The sequence below is a fragment of the Rhinolophus hipposideros genome (assembly GCF_964194185.1).
Source record: "Rhinolophus hipposideros genome assembly, chromosome: 8".
Classification (NCBI taxonomy): Eukaryota; Metazoa; Chordata; class Mammalia; order Chiroptera; family Rhinolophidae; genus Rhinolophus; species Rhinolophus hipposideros.
In genome coordinates, this window is record NC_138054.1 from 86852971 (window position 1) to 86876527 (window position 23557).

The 23557-nt window shown below is 42.2% G+C and overlaps 1 protein-coding gene across 3 annotated transcripts in view; it reads right to left on the reverse strand.

Moving 5' to 3' along the window:
* Positions 1-1916: 1916 nt before the first annotated feature.
* Positions 1917-23557, reverse strand: part of PDPN (podoplanin) — a gene marked incomplete at its 3' end in the record, with an annotated part of 28502 nt that continues 6861 nt past the window's right edge. The window contains exons 2-6 of one of the 3 annotated variants that reach the window (XM_081056651.1): positions 13878-14014; positions 10548-10674; positions 6970-6996; positions 6293-6404; positions 1917-5414 (exon numbers count right to left, since the gene is read on the reverse strand). In XM_081056651.1, the coding sequence (XP_080912777.1) occupies positions 5408-5414; positions 6293-6404; positions 6970-6996; positions 10548-10674; positions 13878-14014 (410 nt within the window). Of the gene's footprint in view, positions 5415-6288; positions 6405-6969; positions 6997-10547; positions 10675-13877; positions 14015-23557 lie in introns of those variants that run through there. The other 2 variants (XM_081056653.1, XM_081056652.1) reach the window with 2 other exon arrangements.

Here is a 23557-nt window from a genome sequence, read left to right on the forward strand (position 1 = left end):
CCAGTGATGGGAATATCTATGTCCATTATTGAGGGCACCACTCCATCCAAGCATTAAGCTACTTGGAGGACTAAATTATTCATCAGAAACTTGTTAGATGGCATGAAAGAGAACAAAAAGAAATGGCTGATCCTGAGATGTATTTCATCCAGGCTGTGGTGAAAACTCTGGTGATCCCGCTGCATATCCTCGACCTCTTAGCCTTGAAGTCCACCAGTGCTCTGATCTCACACTGGCTTTGTAACTGGCCAGTTCCCAAGCAGAAGCAAGAGTGAGTTTTTTTGAAACCTAAGTCGCATTGTGTCTCTCCTCTGCTCAAAACCTTCCAATGGCTCCCATTTGCAAGGGCCCCCCACACCTCACTGGCTTCATCTCCTACCATTCTCCCCTGTGCTCACTCTGCCCCCACCTTCTGAGCTTCCTGCATTCCCTAAAACTCACCAGACATGCTCCTGCCTTAGGCCTTTGATATTCCCTTTGCCCAAAGGCTTTGCCCCCCCTGGTGCCCATTGGGCTCGATTCTGCCTCTTCAAGAACTTTGCTCAAACCTCAGTGGGGTCTTCCCCTCCACCCTGCGCATCCATTTTCCTTCCCCTGCTGCTTGTCCGTCGCCTCTACCACCCCACCCCCCTCATTTTCCACATACTCTATGATTTGCTTATTTATTTAGGGTACCATCTGTCTCCCACGACAGAATGAAAGCTCCCCAAGGGCAGGAATTTTGTGGACTTGTTCGTTATGTATTTCCGGTATCTAGACCAGGGCCTGACGATAAACATTTGATGAATGAATGAACAGATTTTGTTTGTGTCCCACAAGAGAGTATCTCTCCAGCAGCCCAAAATACCCTGTCAACCCAAGTGAGTATCTTTGGTCCCTGGGTCCTCTGGACAAACATCCACACCATGCATTTCCTTTCTAACAGCCTCTGTGCCGCCATCCACAGCCCGGTCCCCATCTACAAGGCGCCGGTGGGGTGAAGAGCAAAAGGAAGGCTCAACCTTTCCCTCTGTCAGAACCTTCTTCGCCTTCCTGGGGTTACATACACCTGGGCACTCTAAGTGGTTTGGGTTGGTCAAGCATATATTTTAGACCACCACAGTGTCAGCCAGAGGGTAAATATTACTTCAGAAACGTCCTCATGTGACTGGTGTCTGATTGTTTTCTCAAATGTTTGTATCAGTGAGAAGTTAGAGGCAGTAGGAGAGAAGGGGGTAGGAAAGGAAAAAAATGGAAGAAACAAGGTCTCAGGATCATGGACCGGATTGTCTGTGGTGTGGTCTGGAGCCCTTGATCCGGAAATAGAATACACGGCGCTTGGCATCAGTATCTGATGAAAATGACCCCCAGGGAGCACCCAAGGGCTGAATCCAGGCTGGTACTTGCGGGTGTCAGGGGGATGGATACATGTACGGCGGCACCGTACATTGTTCACACCGATGGGACAGTCTTTATTCTTCTACTCCAAGATTTTAAATTTATTCTGCATTATTGCCCATTCACAGTGGTTACTTAATTTACATTTATTGAATTGAAAACCTAGGACCTGGTACACTTACCTGTTGTTAAGTCTCAGGGAGAGCAAGGAAATGGTCTTTCAGGGAACGCCATGTCATCTGATGTTCACAAGAGGATACTGGTGGCATCTGAGAGCTTGTGTTGACTTCCAGCTGCACTCGGGACACACCTCTCCCACTTTCACTGGACTTGTAATTAGCAAGAAAAGTTTTAACATCAGATTACACATCGTTCCCCAGAGAAGCATGCCCCACACCCTGAACACTAAATAAATACGAATTAAAACATGGAGAGGGCGAAGGATTACATTACTTGTTCTTTCCCTCTTCATTAAAAGTGGCACGAAGTCCTGGTGTTCGATTGGTTCCCCCAGGTTGAAACAAACGAAAGTAATAATTGGGGTTAAAACACGGCTTTAATAGGGCACATACAGTTTATTTCAGCACTGCGTGCCCCCCCGATGGTTCTGATGGAAGAGTAGTTTCCTTCAACTTCCAGTTCCCTTGGTAGTTCCACGTTCACCGTCATCTGCAGGGAGCGTGTAAGGGAACATAAATTTAGACTTGACATAGCTGAGGGCCATTCTCTTGCAGTTTGTGGGAGTAGGTGGATGTGGTTAGTTTTCTGCTAGAAAAGGCATGCTCTCTGAACCATGGCATGGGAGTTCTTACAAAGAAACTGTAGTAATTGACTCGTCTGAGGGATTACAGCTGTAAAGTAGCAGAACAGGACTTGAATCCTGGTCAAGTTCCCTTGGCATCACCACTTAAGAAACGGGCACTCGGGGTTTCTGCCATCTGGGAAATTCAACAATCCTGATTCTAACAAAACCGAGTGTTTATTATGAGGAATGCGTGATCCTCACAGCTTATCCAACCTTTATGAGTGAGGATAGGGCTGGCAGGGAGGAGATGAGAGCGTGGCACTGGGATTCTTATGGAGCAGCGGAGGTGGCGGTGGGAGGAGCAGATGGACCGACAAGAAAGGGACCGAAGCAGAGCACCTGGGCCATTGCAAACTCCAGACCAGGCAGAGCATTTGCAGCTGAGGGCCGAGGAGCCCCAAGAAGTCCCAAGAACAGGAATTCTGGAGCAATTTGCTCCCAGGCCCATAAGCAGTTGAAACACCCTTGTGAGGGTTATTACCGCCTGTTCTTGCATAGCCAAGCCCAACACACCTGAGGTCAGGTTCCCAAGGAAGACGGACAGGAGCAAGGTGTAACTGCTCCCTACCCCGGCCCCTCCCTCCCAAGCAGAGAAATCAGGAGCCAGGCAAAACCTTTTTAATCCCTCAGAACCAGAGGGCAAAAGAAGTCCCAAGGTACCATCCCATTCATCTGCTTAATCTTAACTGCTCTCCTTTCACAGAACCCTAGGCGAAAGGCATAGTTACATTTCTTTCCAATGAATGTACTTCCTATGACCGTTTTTTTTCCCCAATTTTTATTGGGGAATATTGGGGAAGTGTGTCTTTTCCAGGACCCATCAGCTCCAAGTGAAGTAGTTGTCTTTCAATCTAGTTGTGGAGGGCATAGCTCAGCTCCAAGTCTGTTGAAGGCGGGGAGGCGGGGGGCAGCAGCCCACCATCCCATGTGGGAATTGAACCAGCAACCTTGTTGTTGAGAGTTCACACTCTAACCAACTGAACCATCCGGCCGACCCTCCAGGAGCTCAGCGGCAGCTCGTTGTCCTTCAATCTAGTTGTGGAGGGTACAGCTCACTGGCCCATGTGGGAACTGAACCGGCAACCCTGTTGTTAAGAGCACCATACTTCAACCAACTGAGCCATCCGGCTGCCCTTATGACCATTTATAATTCACTCCCTATCAAGCCAAGAGGCAAACATTGACATAATTTATAATCTTATCTGCAGATATTAAGTGTGACCCAGAGTCGATCGAGATTTCCAATCAAAGCTGACTCAATGTTTTACGCCGTCATGTTTTATTTTAAAATATGTCTACACTGCATTGAGCACCAACACAGATGTGACTAAGAAACCCACAGTCCTGTCCCAGCAGGCAATGGGTCCAGTGTACGACTTGGGGTGTGGACTGTTATTTTTCACAGTGAGAAAAAAAAGAAAGGATAGGAAAGACAAAATGGACATTATTCCCAACTCCTGTTCAGGAATGAGTGATGAAATGGAAAAATAAGCTTATAAAGCTCTTCTAAATCCCCTTCTCTCAATCAGTTGATGTTCAAATATGAAACCTGGGCTGATAGACCAGCTGGACTTGGGCAGCAGAAGGGCACACTGTTTAAAATAACATCCACAAATTACTGCAAAAAATGGGAGGATCAGGTTCTGCTTTCCGACTGATAGTTTACTTTTTCCTATTTTATGCACTTGTATAAGTTTAGAGCAGGGGTGTCCAAACTGCGGCCTGCAGGCCAACTGCGGCCCATGATCCATTGTTAATTGGCCGGCAACAAATTCCAAAAATATAGTTTACTTAAATAAACCAGGTGAGGCAATATGTACTTCACCTTGAGTGAGTGGCCCGGCTGTTTGTGTATTTTACCGCATATGGCCCTTGGTGAAAAATGCTGAAAAAAGTTTGGACACCCCTGGTTTAGAGAATATCAGAACTGCACGATCAGTTACCACAGAGCATCTGCTCAGTATAAAAACTTTTCATTTAGGGAAAACCATTCTGTTGACCTCTGGGAAGAAATGTACTGAGTTGGATGGTGCCAACACAGAATGGCAGTTTAGGCTTCTTTATTTTGATCCTCTCAATTACGACCCCACGGAAACATGTGGTATATCACGAAGATGGGGAATATCTTCTATTGTTAAGTCCAGTTGCTTTTTAAAAATTATTATTTTACAAGATTATTTTTGCTTTCCAAATCTTTCCTCTGGGGCATAAAATTAATGTTAGGAAGCTGGCAGTTTCCATTTTCCATGCCAGAGGCATACACAGGGTTTCTTTCTGTTTGGGGACTACCAGGGTTCTTGATTTCTGGAACACTTGAGCCTCTGGCACCACTGGACCTCCTCAGCCTCTTTGGCCATCATCAGGGCTGAGATCTCTGTATTCCAGAACAACGCAGCCAATCTGAAGGAGTTACATCATGAGAATGAGAGGCCATCCCTTTAGCTCTGGCTCCCCATCATCTGAGGGAAGTGGAGGGGGCAAGTAGGAGCAAACCTTTGAGTCATCAAATCATCACTGGAGAGGATGGTACAGCAAGCCTACAGGCTGCCTGGGTGGCCTTGTTGTGAGAAACAAAATGGCTTCTCTAAAGTATGGACTTCCTGTTTATGATCTAAAATGGATGCCTTGGAAATTATTTATCTGGCAGTGAAAGGCAGTTGCTCATTACAAATTACCCAAGTTTAGGTTTCCTACTTGGTTATTCACACCAAGTCCGGCTTTAAAAGTAGGCCAAACTAGACTGGAATGTGTACATTTCAACAGATCAGAAATTACAAAATGCTTTTGCCACTTAACTGACAGTGCTAGACCCAATGACTCCACTGGTATAAATATTTTTCAGATTCCTTTGCATTTTAACAATAACAGAGAATGGTCAGAACCAAGACATGATTAGTTTCTAACATCGATGGAATTACATTATCTATCTTAGTTACAAATCAATTTACATAGTTTTGCTCCATTTTCTATGCATTTTTGCCTTTTAAATCATCTTTTACAAGATGCATATTTTAAAAAAATTCTCAAAAGACAAATGCTAGAAGAACAAGTCTGGTGGATTGTTTTTCCATCGGTTACTTTTGGGAAGTGGAGGGATCACCATGGATTTTGAGTGAGGTGGCCAAGCATTTCCATGGGTCATCTTCTCCCACATGCTCAGGGATGGGGGCGGTGGGATACTCTCTCTTTTAACATGTTGGCGGAAGGGCACAATTCTTCTGCTCTTTAGGGCCTGTGAAAACAAAGAGAAAGGTGACTGTCACTTCTTTTATGGGCTCTATGAATAGTCATCCTATGAGTCATGTTTCTATTGTCCTGTTGTCTAAGTCTTCCAGTTCTGGAACCTGGTGCTCTTCCTTCCCGCTCATTCTTCCTCCATGCCTGGTCCTCATACAGCCAGGGTCAGATTCCCAGGCGTTTCCAAACACATAAATCTGTGACTGTATTGTCACTTGTGTCCCTCAAACCCCCAGTTGTGCAACATTTGTCCTCTGTCCACTCCCCCTAGCCCCCAATCCTGTATCATCTCCCCAACAGAAATAATAAAATGTTTTCCTCTGGCTATGAATCTGAGTGTTCTGAATTCTTAAGAAGCTTTAATAAAGAGAAAGAATTCCTTCCCCTTATCAATAGTCTATGCTAGGAGTACACCATGTGTGTGGGTATGTGCAAGGCAGGGTGGAGAAAGGGACCCCATCCCCGGTAGAATCCATCATCAAAGTGGAGCCCTGGCTCTGCAGCAAATGCTCTTCTGGAAACCTCCCACCTCTGATGATTGGGAGCAGGGTGACTAAGAGGTATCAAGTTCACAATTGATTTGTGTTTTCTCTCAAGTTCAGTTAGTTGGAAAATGAAGACAAGAAGTCACATTTAGTCAGATCTCAATGGGAGTCAACCAAAGAGCCACCTCCAACTCTGACTCTTTTCTTGGAAACTTATAAGGCTCAAGTAGACACTTGTTGTTCTGGGGAAACTTCTGATGTGGTACTTATGGAGGTAGGGCACTTCTGACCACGACCTTCATTGAGAGGTTTCCATCAGTTCAAAGGTTGGAGCCCTAAAGTGACCACCTTTATTTACCTATCACATGGGTGTAAGTTATTTACTTACGAGTACCTTCCTGACATTTTTCGTACAACCACAGTGATGATCCCACCAACGAATCCAATGGCTAGTAAGACTCCAACTATGATTCCAGCCAGGGTCCCTGTCGCCAAGCCATCTGAATGAGAGGGAGAAAAGGCATGAGCCCCAGATAAACTATACACCGCAACAGTACAATGTGTCATTTATACACAATGCCACTGCCCCACTCTAGATAACAAATAATGTTCCATGTTGCTTCTCCTGTATCTAGTGAAAATTGTCTTAGGAGAGGAGGAACTTTGGGCTATTCTAATCCCATCTTATGAATAGAAAAATTTCTGGGTCTCAGGATCCATCAAGCACACCATTCACATGGGTGGCTTCGCTGTTAATTATTGGGTAGCGTTTTTGTAGAGCTATTAAATTTGCCCCCATTTTCGTTCTTAGTAACAAATTATGATATGACATCATTCTCCATAGTTGTCATTAAGTGAATAGACTCATTTGTGGTTTGCTTATTTTCAAATACAGGCAATTCCATTTTCTCTCTTAAAAGAGGTTTGAAACCTGTTCTCGGAAGGGTCTGTATTCTGCTCTTGTTGACTACAATCCAGGAAAGAATGTAATTCATCACAAAGATTAGGTTCAAAGAAGTTTTTTTTAATCCCCAAAGAATATTTTGATACCAAAATCTAGCTTACCTTTCTCAACTGTTGTCTGTGTGTCCTCTGTAAAGAGATATAATGATATAGAATTATTAGGATTTAATAACTATAATTTAACAATTGGCAAAAGATGAATTTACCCTAAGTGGAAAGTAGCAAAACACAAGCAAAGAGGATAATTTTTGAAATAAATTGGATCAAGGGATTTTTAAGCAAGCTTTGACATGATCCTGTCTTGAAAACTATTATTATTGAATTTATGAAAGCTTCTTCACGCCTATGCATTCATAGTACTTTTGTGTACATTACTTTTCTCTCATCTACTTTAGAGAGCAGGAAACTGACCCACAGAGGTGCTAAATAAATGATCAAAAAGTTTTAGATCTTAGGGTAACAAAAGAATCCAAGGCTGATGATTCTTGGTCCAATGTCAAGATCATGGAAAACACACTGAGATGAGGTCTATTTTGAAGGGTTTTCATTTTGAGAGCATTATACTCTAGTTTTAGAAGATGTGGCCAAGACTGGGATCTGTTTTGTGATATTAATTCCCTGCTTTTTCTTTAGTAGCAAAATCCACATCTTACCAAGAAGCAATATGACCAGCTCAGTTTAATGAGAGATTACACTCTTTGTGTTCATGCCATTGTTGTTTTAGCATTTCTATTTATAGCCAAACCTAAACCAATAATTACAATGTGAGTATTTTCATTTACCTATCACATGGGTATAAGTGATTCACTCACAAGTGCCTTGCTGTAGGTGAGTAACACAATTGTTAGCTTCTTTCAGATAATTTTACATAATTCCTATTCAAAAATAAAGGTTTTTTGTTTTGTTTTGTTTCTCCCATTAACAGAGTCCCTAACTCCTCTGAGTGGTGTTTGTTTATCTAGTTTGCAGATGAAGAAAAAGTCAAGGTGCCTTGATTTAATGACAAGATAGAGAGAAGTAAGTAAATCAGGTCCTTTCCTAGAACCCTAGCTCACAACTAGCAGACCTCCACAGATATACAATAGCTTTCTTACATAATCAAAGGTGAAACCAGCCAACCATCATCTACAAGATGTTTGCTTTTTCTGATGGTTGGGTTTGGGAGATGCCATCTTTGCACCTTTGGTCCTCTTTGCACCAAGGATCTCTTCAGAAAGACACCTTTTCAAGATGGCTCCAGGGCAGGGGTCCCCAAACCCAACTCTCCCTGGATAAGCTGAACCCATGGCTCTGGAGCATTTACACGGAGCTGATGATGCCATCCCACCATAAAAAAGCGGCTGGAAGAATGCTGGCTCTGAGTCCTGCCCAGAACAAAGGTTTTATCGAATCAACTCCCAAAATGTCATCCCTGGCTGCCAACTACACAAAGAAACAGGTCAATCATTTGCTTACCACGTCTTACCCTGCTGGCTGCCAGTTCCAGCTTTACATAACATACTACCATCACCACCAATGAATGACACCATTGGTTAGAAAACACCAAAAATAAAGTTTATAGAAGATTCCTTACTAAATTAGACCTCATTAGTCCTGTACTCCAGAGGTCCCTCCCAATTAATTATATGATTGTGATCATAAAATATGTCATACATGTGAACATCATCGAACTTGGGCGTTTCATGGGAAAGACATCTGCTGCCCTAATAAAATTACCTCTTAAATAACCCGAGTGCTTATAATTATACGTTAACTCACATACGAAATTTTCTTGGGATGTATGAAGTAGGAATATGCTATAAGTCACACTTTTTGTGACAGGGTGGGGCAGGAGACAGAACAGGAGAGTAACCATGGGTATTTTCAGACAAGCGAATTTTTTTTCCTGCTGCTAATTAGCTGTCAACTCATCTTACAAATGATTAATTCTTCTCCAAAAATTTGAAATGCTTTCTAATGATCAATTACAATGATGATTCTTTCCTAGCTTAGCCCTATTTGGTTTTCTCTGGTATTTAAATGTTTACCACTTTTTTTTTTTAGCATTTTGGAGTGACCTTTAGGCTTTATTTTCAATGCATTTGGTGAAGCTTTTTTTTTCTACTGTGATGAAATACACATAACATTTACTATCTTCACCATTTTTGTGTACAATTCAGTGGTATTAAGTACATTCATACTGTTGTGCAATCACCACCACCAGCCATCTGCAGAACCCTTCCATCTCGAAAGACTGACATTTTATACCTATTAAACAGTAACTCCCCACTCCCTCCTCCCACCAACCCCTGGCAACCACTCTTTTACTTTCTGTCTCCATAATTTTACTACTCATCTAAGTGGATTCATACAACATTTGGCTTTTGGTGAATGGCTTATTCCAGTTAGTATAATATCCTCAAAGTTTATCTATGTTGTAGCATGCATCAGAATTTTCTTCCTTTTAAAGGCTGAAGAATATTCCATTGTATGCATATACATATTTTTTTTTAATTAAAGTTCATTGGGGTGACAACTGTTATTAGGCTGGTGCAAAAGTATTTGCAGTTTTTGCAATTATTTTTAACCTTCTAAACCACAATTACTTTTGCACTAACCTAAATAGCAAAGTTACACAGATTTTAGGTTTATCCATCCATTCGTCGATGAATTCCACATTTCAGCTATTGTGAATAATGCTGCTATGAACATGGGTGTACAAATGTAAAGATTTAAATCCTCAGAAGTGCTATAGATTCTGTAACATCAAATTGGCTTTTGGGTCTGGAAATGTATATTGACAATAAAAAGTAACTTTCTAGGTGTTCAGATGTGCAACTGGTTTGAGGGGCCACGGCGTTAAGCAAGGTCTCTGTATTTACTTTCATTTAAAGATAGAAATACCTATCAAGATAAAATGATTTATATAAAATTGCTCAAGTTAGCAGGCACTCATTGCAATTATTGGAGGATTAGTTCCTTTTCTCTCCCATCCTTATCTGCTACAAATTAGGGCTTATTTTTTTTAAATCCCAAACAACTGAGTTTATTTTAGGAAAGCTCTAGAAATACGAAGCTATCTCTTTCTATTGCTGAGTTGTAATGGCAATGAACTTTCCTCGTGCTTATCAGAGAGGGTCTAAACCTCATAATAATGGTGAAGACCCAAAGTCTTCCTTCACAGTTTCTCTCCAAGGTGTTCTATTCACACTGCTGCAGGTGCCAACTATGAACCACAATTACAACCCCAAATCCTGGCAAGACTATTTTAGAAAAAGATTCTTGCTCCATGTGTACAGACATGAACTCAATATGTGATGGTAAATATTAGTACAGAATCAATTAAGATTTACATTGGTTGGCTGAGTTTTACGGTCTAGGGTGTCAACACAAAGTTCTCAGTGTAGCATCATCATAGGGTCAGCAACAGGACACCAGGAGCTACTTAATTTGCCTTTGTGGGGGCATTATCACTAGTTGCCATCCAAGGTAGAAAGCTGTGTCCAGCAACCCAAGAAATCGAAGTTGATTTAGCAACCTAATACATCGAATTGTGAACCTACCACATAAAGCTCAGTTCAGAATTTACTCGTGCCTTCCACTATGCTTCCTATTGATTATTATGTTTGTTCATGGTTTATGGAACACGCTGATTATGCAAAACAAAAGATCAATCCCTATGGGGTGACCTGTTTTCTTACCCATGGAGTGACTCGTGGCCACATACGAGGTTGTGGTGCTCTGGCTTTCTTCTTGGGCATGGACTGTACTTTCTGGAGTGGACTGATCATCTCTATAAATGGCTGTGCTCTTTGTACTTGTGGGCACCTATTGGAGATGTAAATGAGGCGAAACAGAAATTGAACAGAATGTCTTAAAATATATCCTCTACCTTACAACAGAAAAGAATTTATTTAAGATGGCATAAATACATAAAATATATGATGACATACATTTAAAGTGGAAATAAGAAAACAAACAACAACAGTGGGGACAAGAATAAAACCAAGTCTCCTCCAGAAATGAATGCCAAATGGGTCTTAATTCTTTACTTCCATGGGTCTTAATTCTTGCTGACTTCTTGGGGTCTTAATTCTTCAAAAAATACCAGATCACTTGGCTTTAATTCTTTCTCTCCCTTGAATTTGAATGGCACTTTTTCCCTGCAACATTTTCTGGGTACATATTATGTTGTGTCACCCTTCAATGACCACCCTCTACTAATAAAAATAATAGGCTAGACTTTACTGAGAGCTTATTATGTGCCAGCCCATTTAAACACCTCATTTACCCCCCCCCACACACACACCCCATACATGAAGTAGATCCCATTATTAGTCCTGTAGTATGAACAAGGCTTAGAAATTAGGTAATGTGACCAAACTCACATAGCCAACGAGTGACAGAACAAGGCTTGGGATTGGTTCTGTGGACTCCAAAGTTTATGCCCAAGTAACATTCAACAAATATGCCAATGAGGATAGACAACAAAAGCAAAACTAGATCAATAGGATATCAAACTTAAAAACTTTGTGCATTAAAAGACACAAATTAACAAAGTGAAAAGGCGGGGAGGGGGCTGGTTGATGAGGGTAAATGGGATCCAATATATGGTGATGGAAGGAGAACTGACTCTTGGTGGTGAACACACAATGTGATATATAGATGAGGTATTACAGAATTGTACACCTAAAACCTATGTAACTTTATTAACCATTGTCACCCCAATAAACTTTCATTAAAAAACAAAAAAACAAAGTGAAAAGGCAACCTAGGGAATAAGAGAAAGTATTTGCAAATCATATACCTGATAAGAATATAAAGAACTTGTAGAATTCAACAACAAAAAAATCAAATAACCTGATTTAAAAATGGGCAAACGACTCGCCTAGACATTTATCCAAAGATAATATATAATGGCTAACAAGAATATGGAAATTCTCAATATCACAAATCGTCAGAGAAATGCAAATCGGCACCACAATGAGAGTGTTTTTGTTAGGAAGGCTACTATCAAAAGAACAGAAAATAGGGCAGCTGGATGGCTCAGATGGTTAGAGCGCAAGCTCTCAACAACAAGGTTGCTGGTTCAATTCCCACATGGGATGGTGGGCTGTGCCCCCTGCAACTAAAGATTGAAAACGGCAACTGGATTTGGAGCTAAGCTGCGCCCTCCACAACTAGATTGAAGGACGACTTGGAGATGATACGCCCTGGAGAAACACACTGTTCCCCAACATTCCCCAATAAAGAAAATTTTTAATTTAAAAAGTTTAAAAAATTTTTTTAAAAAGAAAAGGAAATAATGTATTGGCAAGGATGTGGAGAAATTGGAACCATTGTGCACTGTTGGTAAGACTGTCAAATGGTGTAACCACTAGGGAAAACAGGACAGAGTTTCCTAAAAAAAAAAAATTAAAAATAGAATTACCATATGGTACAACAATCCCACTTCTGAGAACTGAAAGCAAGGTCTTGAAGAGCTGGTGCACACTCATGTTCATAGCAGCACTATTCATAGTAGCCAAAAGTTGGAAGCAACCCAAGTATAAATCAACATTGAATGAATAAACAAAAATGGTATATCCACCCATACAATGGAATATTATTCAGCCTTAAAAAAGAAGGAAATCCTGTCATACGCTATAACATGGATGAACCTTGAGGACATTATGCTAAGTGAAATAAACCAGTCACCAAAGACAAATACTGTGTGATTCCACTTATATGGAGTACTTAGAGTAGTCAAAATCATAGAGATAAAAAGTAAAGTTGCTGTTTAATGGGTGTGGAAATTCAGATTTGCAAGATAAAAACATTCTGGAGATCTATTTCACAACAAGATGAATATACTTAACACCACTGAACTGTACAATTAAAAGTGGTTAAGATGGTAAATTTTATGTTATGTGCTAATAAGTATCTACTGAGTGCTTGGCATGGTTCCAAACCCTGGGAATATACTAGAACAGAGCTTGGCACACTTTTCTGTAGAGGGCCAAATGGTAAATACTTTCATCTTTGTAGGCCATTTGGTCTCTATTGCAACCAACTATTCAATTCTGCTCTGATAGTATGAAAGCAGCCTCAGATAATTCTCAATTGAATAGGCATTGCTGTGTTCCAATAAAACTTTATTTGCAGAAACAGGTGGTGGGCCAAAGGGGTGGGTAGTTTGCTGACCTCAGGGCTAGAGAGTAACTCTTGAGGGGAAAAGAGGGTGGAGGGGACAGGATTACTTTAGACCTCTTTGAGATAACATTTGAACCTGAGACTCATGAGAAAAAGTCAGCCATGTAAAGATCTGGGGAGTGTTCTAAGCACAGGAAACAAAAACCTAAGTTGGAATAAGTTTAAACGTTAGAAGGGTCAACGTGGCTGAAATAGAGAAAGTGAGGCGGGCTGTGGTGCAATGAGGTTAGAGAGGCAGGCAGGAGCCTCTGTTCCATGTTATTAACTAAATTATAAACTCTAGGGTGGAGAGTGTGCCTTATATATTTCCTCAATGCCTCCCAGAGCCTGGCATCTTGTCTTGACCATGGCAGGTGCTTAAGACACATTATGAATTAATTAAAATTCATTAGGTTAGGAATGTGTCAGTTGAGACTCCACATAGTCTATACCAGCATGGTCTGTGGATGGGTTCTAGTCTGTGTTTATTACCAGTCTACAAAAAGGCAAGAAATTGCGAATACGTATTCAGAAACTTTTATAGCAATGACGGTGCTGCAAGATCCAAGACTTTTCCTGTATTGAAAATTGGGCTGTAATAGGTTGGACATCTATACACCTACTTCCTTACTAGTTTGAGAATCCTGGTGCATACTCTCAAATCACCTGCAATCAGCACACCAGCTACCTGCTAGTTGGATGGAACTAGGAAGTAGCTTTTGTTGCAAACCATGTACCAACTCTACGTACGGCGGCTTCTGCTGAATGTATATTATATATATGCATATGTATATCCTTGTATATCCTTGCAAGTAATTGTGTGCCTACAAAACAAATTCCTTTCTTCCTGGGACACTCACCACAGGTGTCAAGCCAGTAGACCAATAGGGCTCTTCACTGGCTCCTGGGGTCACCACGTCATCTTCCACACCTCGCGTCACCAGGACATCTTCCACACCTGGAGTCACAATGTCATCTTCTGGCCGGACCGTGATGGCTAAAAAAGAAAGACTGAGTCAGGGCTTTTGGTGCAAGTAGGGTGGACAGAACTAACTGGCTGGGTACAATAAGACAATTTTTTTCCTATTTGTTTTGGGGATATTTTTTGGGGGGGCCACCTTTCTTGCTTACCGCTTACCATTCTCCTTGCCACACCTCTGGAACATATGATGGCCTGGTTGTCTCCATTGCCAAAGAAAGGAAGATGCAAACACAAAAAGGTGAAGTACCCAGCCTCCCTGTATCCACCAAGACAGGTTGAACAGAGGGATGTATTCCTTCCCTTTGCAGTAATGAACCAGATTCTTCCTGGTGCCATTTCATACAATCAATTAACGTATTCCGGTTAATGGAATATCATGTAGACCTGGAAAAATTCTAAGATACAGTCACCTTGAAAGACTTCTATAAATATCAATTTGCAGGCTGTATCTCAAACCTTCTGAATCAGAACGTCCAAAAGCAGGGTCTCCGTCTTTTCAAAATCACGCTTGCTCTCCATTTAATTTTGAGACTGCGGCCTACCTGAATGATTAGAACCTTTGGCTTTGACCACAAACCTCAGGGATCACATAGAGTTCAACCTCTTATTGTACAGTTGGGTTAATATCTGCAGGGGAAGGTCAGTAACAGATTTAAGGCTGCCGGAGACAACTAACAATGCTTAGTACACCAAGAGCTATACCAATAAGAGACCTTACTGGCCCTGGCCCTGGCTTTCCTACATTAACATTGGATGAATGACCCTGCTGTGCCAAGGAAAAAGGTTTCCAGGGGAGCAGGGGATGGGTAGGGTGGGAAAGCAAGTGGAATTCCACGACCAGGGCAGAGAACCGATCACCAACAGTGTCCTCTTCTTCCATCTCTGTCACAATAATCTAAACTCATCATGACCATACCGGAGCACCATCTCAACTCACCAAATAAACGTTTTCACAACTTAAAAGTCTGACTCATTGGCCACAAGCGGCCTCCCCAGACTCAGAGTGGCTCTGGAAATTCCATGACTAAATACAATTGCAAAATAAGGGAGCACGCACATCCCAGGAGCCAGCGGGAGGAGGTGCTCGGGGGCTGCTTTGTGTAATGAGAGCATAGGTTTGTATCTCAGTGCTGAGGTCAGCAGCCTGTCCTTGCCTGAAGATACCGTATTTTTCCCTATGCTTAGACGGCCCAGCCCCAGGCACAGCTAATAAATATTTGATCACGACTTCTTTGCTGACGCAGAGAGGGAGAAAGCCTCTTAAATCTGTGTCTTCTCTTTGTATCTAGAGTCCTAATCCAGTGCTGCCAATCAGTGGCTTTGGATGAAGCGCCTAAGTATATGCCACTATTTTTCGGTCTGGGTGGCGAAAGGCTTTCACCAGTTAGCAATAACTGAATACCTCAGTGAAGGCAAATGGTTGGCCACCCCTCCTGGCTATTTGCCGGGGTAGGGGTGGGGGTAGTGATTGGCTCCCACAGGGATTTATGACTCTGGTGTAGGCAAATGTTGAATGCATTTATTGAGCTCAAGGGGGAAATACCCCCATTGTGGGGCAAGTCGTCCTAATTTAAAAAGAAAAAAAAACCATAAAAACACAAAAAACCCTAAGCATGTCATTTTCTTTTCTTCCTCCCCCTCTTTGAACTCAGTGAACAGATTATCGATTTTAAAAACGTTTTCTGGGGCTGTTCAGCAAAATCACTTACTACGGGGCCTCCTCTGACTTGGAAAAAACAAAACCACCCTTGCTTAAAAAAAACAAACAAACAAACAAAAACACAAGTACTGAATGAAGTTGGTTTGAATTCTTTCATAGAAAGTTCAGTTCATTGAAAGCGTAACTTGATAAAAATTCCTTCTGGTTCTTTTCTACTCTTGGTCCACAGAGCCAAGTACTAAAATCGCTCTGAATAGACAAAGGGTGTTTTATGAATGACACCCATGATTAAGATGCATGTCCTTTGTCTCACTGCCCAGGCATTCTTTTTGCTCCATGGGAAAGTTGATCTTTAACAAGAGATACTCAATTGTCCCTCTTATTATTTTGGCCAAAGGCTTTCCCGGGTGAAGAGTTCCTCCAGCCCAGCTGCCGAGTTTCCAGCCAGTGTTTGCCATCCTTTTCCCTTGAATGGTGAAATTCAAATCACATATTGATGCCTACGCTCTCCAATCCCTTTTGTCTTCCTAAGACATACGTGTGCGCAGGTGACACGCACAACTGTTTATTTAAGTGCAGTGACAAACCTACAATAACACTGTCAGTTCCGAAGCTCTGTACCCTCGTGCTCACATAAACACATTTTCCTGCCACACCCAGCCTCACCCAGCTGTGTGTCAGAACCAATGGAAGTTTCCAAATAAAGTGGCAACCCATCCATTTGCTTTGGAATTTTGTGTGTGTGTGTGTTATTCTTTAGCTAGGCGTAAGTTTATACTACCTCTGAGAAGACGATGTGGATACCTTGATTTTACCTTAAGGTTAAGTTTGAGGACAAACAAAAACTGAAGAGATGTTTCTTGGTGCGAAAGTGCTAATTACGAATCATTTTTATCTTTGCATTAAAGCCTAATGTTGCCAAAGAAATTATTTTAGTTTACATACATTTATGGGATGGCATTTCTTTAAAAATACTTAAAATTGAGATGCCATGTTAAATCACACTGCTATTCTCACTTTATGTAATATGCCACATTCTTGATAAAAATCTTTTGAATAAGCATTTTCAATTTTTTGGTTTTATTTACATTTCTTTTGATTAGTAGTAGTGAGTTGTTCCATCTGTTTGTTGGCTCTTAACAATGTCTTCTTTCGTGAACATTTTTCTCTTATGGTATTCATCCTTTTTTTATAGTTTTGTAAGTGTTCTTTATAACCTTAAGAACACAGTCTTTGCAATAAATGCTGCAAACATTTTTTTTACTAGTTGGCATTTGTAGCTCTTTTGTAAGTGGCAAGTTCTGTCGCTAATCAAACTTAAGCTTCTTTTGTCCCTTTGATGTCTCAATTACCAACCCTACTTTCAAGATTATATAAATATTCACCTATATTTTCCTTATGGTTTTGTTCTTACACTTAATATTTCTATTTGTCTAGTGTTTATTTTGAAGTATGTTGTGAAATGGGAATGTCACTGGATTTCCCCCAAAAGATTAGGCTGTCATTCCAATAAATCCTCTTTGCCCTAGTGCTTCAAAACCAGCTCTCAGGGAGACAATGTCTTCTTTCTAACACTATGTCACGGTCGTGGAGAAACCTTTCAGCACAAGGAACTGATTAAATGGCCTGAGCACTGCCGACTGCCCCCGGTTATCTACTGCCCTGTCTACATATTCTTTCCAGAACAAATTCCTAAATCCATGCCCCTCACATCAGCTTCTCTTCCTCCCTCACATCAGCTGGTCATTGCCAAGTTAATTAATTCAGTGCCAAGGATGTTGCTAGAATAACATGGGGCACAGAGAACAGGAGGATGAGTGGGGCTCAGAAAACAGAAGAGCCCAGAGGTCTTTCCGAGTTGCAGGCTCTCCTTAACACAGGAGGCACAGCTTTAACCAGATCCTCTCTCATATTTGTTCAGCCACGGATGGGTCTACATGGTGCCTTCTGGCTGACTTTATTTTACAACGGCACCTTGGGCGGGTTGCACTGGCATTATTGTCTCCATTTTTCAGATGAGGAAAGTGAGGTTGACACTCTCCTTGACCAGACTTTAGTTAGGCTCCTCTGAGCCCTTCTCAATGAGGCCACGACCCTGGGCTTCCATGCTCTTCGTTGGATAGTCCAGTTTCAGCAAGAACCCTGCTAAGTCAGTTTAGAGATAATCTGCCTACCCTTGGTGTCTGATCAAGTTCCCAGCCCTCCCACCTTTGATGTCTGAGTCCTTCGTCTGCCTTTAGTAGGGATCTGTTAGGCTATTTTTAGCAAGAATCTCCCTATCCTTGGTGTCTCTTCTTAGTTAATTTCTCCATCCACTGACCTTCAGTTCTGTTCCTTGGCTATAAATCCCCAGCTGTCTTTGTTGTACCCAGAGTTGAGCCCTATCTCTCTCCCCTATTGCAATAGTCTTGAATAAAGTTTTCCCACTGTTTTAACAAGTGTCACAGTAATTTTTTCTTTAACAACATCACAAGTGAAATGATTCTCCAAGTTTGCCTGGTTGGTGAGTCCTCACCAAAACAGATCCAGAAGAACATTTGCACCACCCTGGCAGCTGTGGGCTGCAAAGCCTGGGTTGCCCCCTCCTGGGTTCTGACATCCTTCCTCTTTGGCCCCCATCCTCATCCTTTCAAAAATTTTAATTCTGGTTGTCAGAAGCAACCGCCTGCTCTGGCATCTTGTTAGAATGTTCGATCTGCTTAGATACCACACTCTCAATGTCCTTAAACGAGCCCCTTTCTAGGACGAAACTTTCAGAAGTGGCAGGTTAGAAAGAAGGTGTGATTTGTTTTAGAAAGGTGTACCTCTCTGAGCAGGAGCTCTCCTCTTGACTATACAAGTTAAGGCAGCAGCAAAGTAAAGTAGGATGTTCCTATATGATGCTGAGTCCTTTACTGGACCTCACCTCATTTTATTAGGACAGCCACAGACGCCCCCTACGTGACTTTAGGTACAGAACCCCTGCCCGTTTCCATCATTCCAATAAATGCTTTAAAAAAGTGAGCAGATGAAGGTCTCCTCTGCTTTAAGCCTGCTGACCTGAAGCTAGAAAATGGGACAGCTGGAGAAGCAGCTTCAACCATGTTTTATCTTGAAATGGGAAAGTTGATTTTAAAAAGAAAGAAGTCACAAACTAAGTTACCCTTGGGGTTTTCAAAGAAAACCTGCGGGGTTAGCCAACAGATTAAGGCATCTTTCATGTTGCCTGCTGTTCTCTAGACTATTGAGCTTCTCTAGTGTCTAAATGCACAAATAAGCCTTTGAAATGGTTGACTCCAGATTCCTGGAATGACTTCTGTTCTCTTTTTTCCTTACGATATCCTGGGAGGTTCTGGTTTCCCCCTGTAGGAAAATTAATAAAGAATCAATTCTAGCATCCCCCCTCCTCCCAATTACATTTGGGAAGAAGTATTGCTTTTAGAAGGAAGTCAAAACATCTATTTGGGAAACAAAAACGTTCACTTCCGTTCCTTTGCCCAGACACAGGCTTTTGCAAATTATTTTTCTATTATGTCTCAATACTGTGCTCAGAAGCCTGAGAATCAATACACCCAAAACTGGAGAAAGAGGCCAACCCCCAACATTTTCCAGGACTCTGCAGACCACCCACTGTGATCACCCAGATCCTCAGATCTTTGTACAGGCCTTCATCTAAATTCACAACACCCCACAGTTAGCTGTTTTTGATGGTGATCCCTCAGTTACCATGAAGTGGATTTCTGTAACTGGAAGAAAGGTGTTGGGACTCTGCTTTTACTTATCACATCTTTCGAGTTATGCCCTATGTCTTATAGGCTGGCCCCTCTCCTCACCTTGTGTAAAAGCCTCTCTATGAAATATTGGAAGCCATTCTCTGACCCAGAGCTGTATGCCGGACCCTCACCTCCTGGCAGACATTAGGTTGTGGTCAATATAATCACTGATGTGGCCAGTGGGCTTCCCGCCACGCCCACCCTTTTCATGGATCCTTGTAAATTGCTTACTGGATCAGAAGTTTGATCATGGGAAAATCTAGGCAACTCCTAGAAGCCCTGCCGCTCAGTATCCCACAGAAATGGCACATTCAATTTTCCTCCAGGCAGCAAAGTGCCACCTAAAGCCCACACTGTACATACCAGTACCTGGCACTGGTATTTAGCTGATTTTACTGAGTAACTGACTAAAAGAGTACCCCTGCAGCCAAGTAGGAAATTTCTTTTCAGTTATCCCTCATATTATAAAATTCCCGCCACTGTCCGCTGTGCTTCACCCAAGAGTTGTTAAACACTTTCCCCTGATAAAAGAGACAGCGTGGCTGAAAATAGAACAAGCCACCTATGAGGACGAACTGGGCTGCCCTGCGGTTTGATTTTTAATGAGCAGCAGTCTGTCTGCTCACTGTCAGGTCCTGTCAGCCCCTGTAGGCCGCGGCCAACGATGAGACTTCATTGTCCACTGGCAGCATTGGGGACGTGTGCCTTTCCCATGAAATTCAAGAGAAACATGTCAAGGCTGAGGGAATCAGATGAGTAGTACGAGTTCCTTGAGGGAAATCGGAATAGTGCTACATGTTCAGACTTGGAGCAGCAAGCACACCGACTTCAGAGCCGGGTGGTGAATATACAATGTCCCAAGGATGCTTTCCAGGGGGCTCTGGGTGGGGTGGCCCCTCTGATTCACCTCAGCATTCTGAAGGTCCCTATAGCTGAAGATGGGCAATAAAAGAGAGGCTGAGGACTTACGTTCATTTCAATAGCAGGACTCACACGAGGTCACCAGCAATGGAAGGAACGGGACATATAGTCTATAAAACGACACCAGGCCTCCCATCCACATCCATTCTCTCTGCCCTTTGATGGGGGAAAGGGAACTGAGACCTACTGTGGACCCTTTACAAATCTTTGCAATTAATCTCCATGACCATCCACGACGTAGATGTTTTAATAATGGCTACTAGTTACTGAATTTATAGGAGAATGTGCAAAACGTGGTGCTAAGCACTGTCTTCATCTTTACCAAAGCCTTGCAAACTAATATCCTCCTCCTTTTTGTAGAGGAGAGTGATGAGCCTGAGAGTAAACTGCCCATGTAGCCAGCATGTGGTGATGCAGACGTTAAACATCAGGCTCTATCAGACCCCCAAAGCCCCGCTGTAATCACCACATTACACAACCTTTGCACGTACTGGCCACTTTTCCACAGGTCCCACTCACATCCCTCTCTACTCCACGTAGAAAGGGCTGGAGTAGAATTGGAGCTGCTCTGATTGAGGGCTTCTGAACACCAAGGTCACATGCAGGTTCATCTTTCAACGCCATCTAACCCCTACCTACCGTTCTACCTGGCCCAGGTAAAACACCTCTTCCTTCAGAGCCCTCCCAAGGTGCCAGGAGAAAGCTATCTCCTCTACACTAGTCTAGGACTTGATACCTCGGGCATACACTGTTTTCTCCCTGTTGTCATCTAGAGGCTACTCCAGGGCCACATCCCATTCTGCGTTGTGGTGGGTTTATGGCCCAACCACCAGCACAGTCTCTGAGAGCTGAATGAATGACTAGGTTCCGGGTTCACAGGAACTTACCCACTCACCCCCAACCACAAACTGGGCTCAGAAGTCCTCAAATGTTAAAACGAGAGGCTGCTGATTACAACCTAAACCAAGATTACTCAACCTGGGGAGACGTTTCTCTCTTGACCAAGAGCAGAATGTTCTCAAAGAGGAAATGAGTTCACGGTCTTTTAGACTGGAATCAGCACCTCTGGTCTCACTTTTCTAGACCTAGCTGAGGCTGGAGTCCTACACGAAAGGCCACTTCATAGGAAGGATGGCTTAGTACCATCCTTGATGAATAACCAAATGACTAAAGCCGGCTTCCTTAGTGCTGCCCCAAGCAGGCATCTCCACGGGGTGGTGGAGTGTTTGGGAAACACACCATCTGCTAGGAAACTGATTCACTCAGGGCCGTCAGCTGAGCAGTCCCTGGTTTTGCAAGAGCGAAAAGAGAAGCCCCTTTGGATCTGACCTCACCGTCCACCCATGCAGCTTGCAGACAGCCCAGCTGTGAGCCCAGGAGGATGAGGGCCTGCAGGAATGTGCAGAATGTGCAGTGTTTCCATGAGCTGCCCTTGGCCTTGATCCTAAGCCTGGTTTGAGAGTCTGAAGTGTGCTGTGGTAGATTTTTAATCATTGTTCTTAGCCAGGAGGGTCTCTCTGACCCTCCCTGTCATCTTTTTCCCTTTGTTCCAATGAATGGGGAATTCAGGCAGCAAACTTTGTCTCCAGGGCTTATTTCTGATGTCATTTTAGTGGAGTATCTCCCCAGGTACTCATCAGATACACAAATTGGATGTCTTACTATTACCTCAAACTCCGTGTGTCTGTAACAGAGTGCATGAACAGCTGCTCCTTCTCAGCAAATGGGATCCTAACCTCTCACCCTCTTTGCTGAGTTCTATCACCTGTCTTCTTGCCATTCCTGCCAAAAGACTTGGGTCACTGAGTTCCTTCCCTCTTCCTCCTGCCAAATGTTTACTATGTACCAACCATGGCTTCTTTTAAAGTGCTGAAGAAGACATGGGTCCTACTCTCTTTTCTAAGGGGCAAGATGTACACAGGTAATTAAAATACAATGAAAAGACAAGCCAATGCAATCTTGCAAAAGAACAATGATGGAGGACTCACACTTCAAGATTTCAACACTTACTACAAAGCTACTGACCACAAATCAGACTGTGGTCTTGGCCTAAGGACAGATGTATAGGTCAATGGAATAGAATTGAGCATCCAGAAATAAACCCATACATTTATGGGCAATTGATTCTGACAAAGGCACCAAGATAATTTAGTGGGGGAAAGAATCATCTTTTCAATAAATAGTGGTAGGACAACTAAATACCCACATGGAAAAGAATGGAGTTGGATTTCTACGTCACATCACATATAAAAATTAACTCCAAATGAATCAAAGGCCTAAATGTAGGAGCTAAAACTTTGCAACTGTTGGAAGAAAACATAAGAGTAAATCTCTTTGGCCTTAGATTAAACAATGGCTTCCTAGGTATCACACCAACACTATAGGAAACAAAAAAAATAGATAAATTGGACTTTATCAAAATTTTAAAAATTTGTGCTTCCGTGGACACTTATCAAGAGATTGAAAAGACAATCCACAGAATGGGAGTAATATTTGCAATTCCTATGTCTGACAAGGGTCTAGGATTCAGAGTATATGAAAAATTCACCAATGAAAAGACAACCCAATTTTAAAAGCCGAAAAGGAGCCAACAAGCACATGAAAAGATGCTCAACATCATTAGTCATCAGGGAAATGCAAAACAAAACTACTAATGACAATCCATTTCATATCCATTAGGATGGCTACTATTAAAAATAAACAGAATATAACAAGTGTTGGTAAGATGTAAAGAAACTAGAACACTTTTGCATTGCTGGTGGGAATGTAACATGGTACATCCACTTTGGAACACCGCCTGGCAGTTCCTCAAAAAGTTAAACACAGAGTTACCACATGAGCTGACAATTCTACTCCTAGGTATATACTTGAAAGAAATAAAAATATATATCCACACAAGATGTGTACATAACTATTGGTAGCAGCTTTATTCATAATGGCCCCAAAGTGGAAAACAATCCAAATGTCCATCAACTGGTGAATGGATAAACAAAATGTGGTCTATCCATACAACGGAATATTATGCACCCATAAAAAGGAATGAAATGATGACACGCTACAACATGGATGAACCTTGAAAACATCATGCTACATGAAAGAAGCCAGACACAAAAAGTCACCCATTGTAGGATTCCGTTTATGAGAAATCTCCATAATAGGTAAATCCATAGAGACAGAAAGAAGATTCATGATTGCCAGGGGATGGGGGAGGGGAGAATAGGAGAA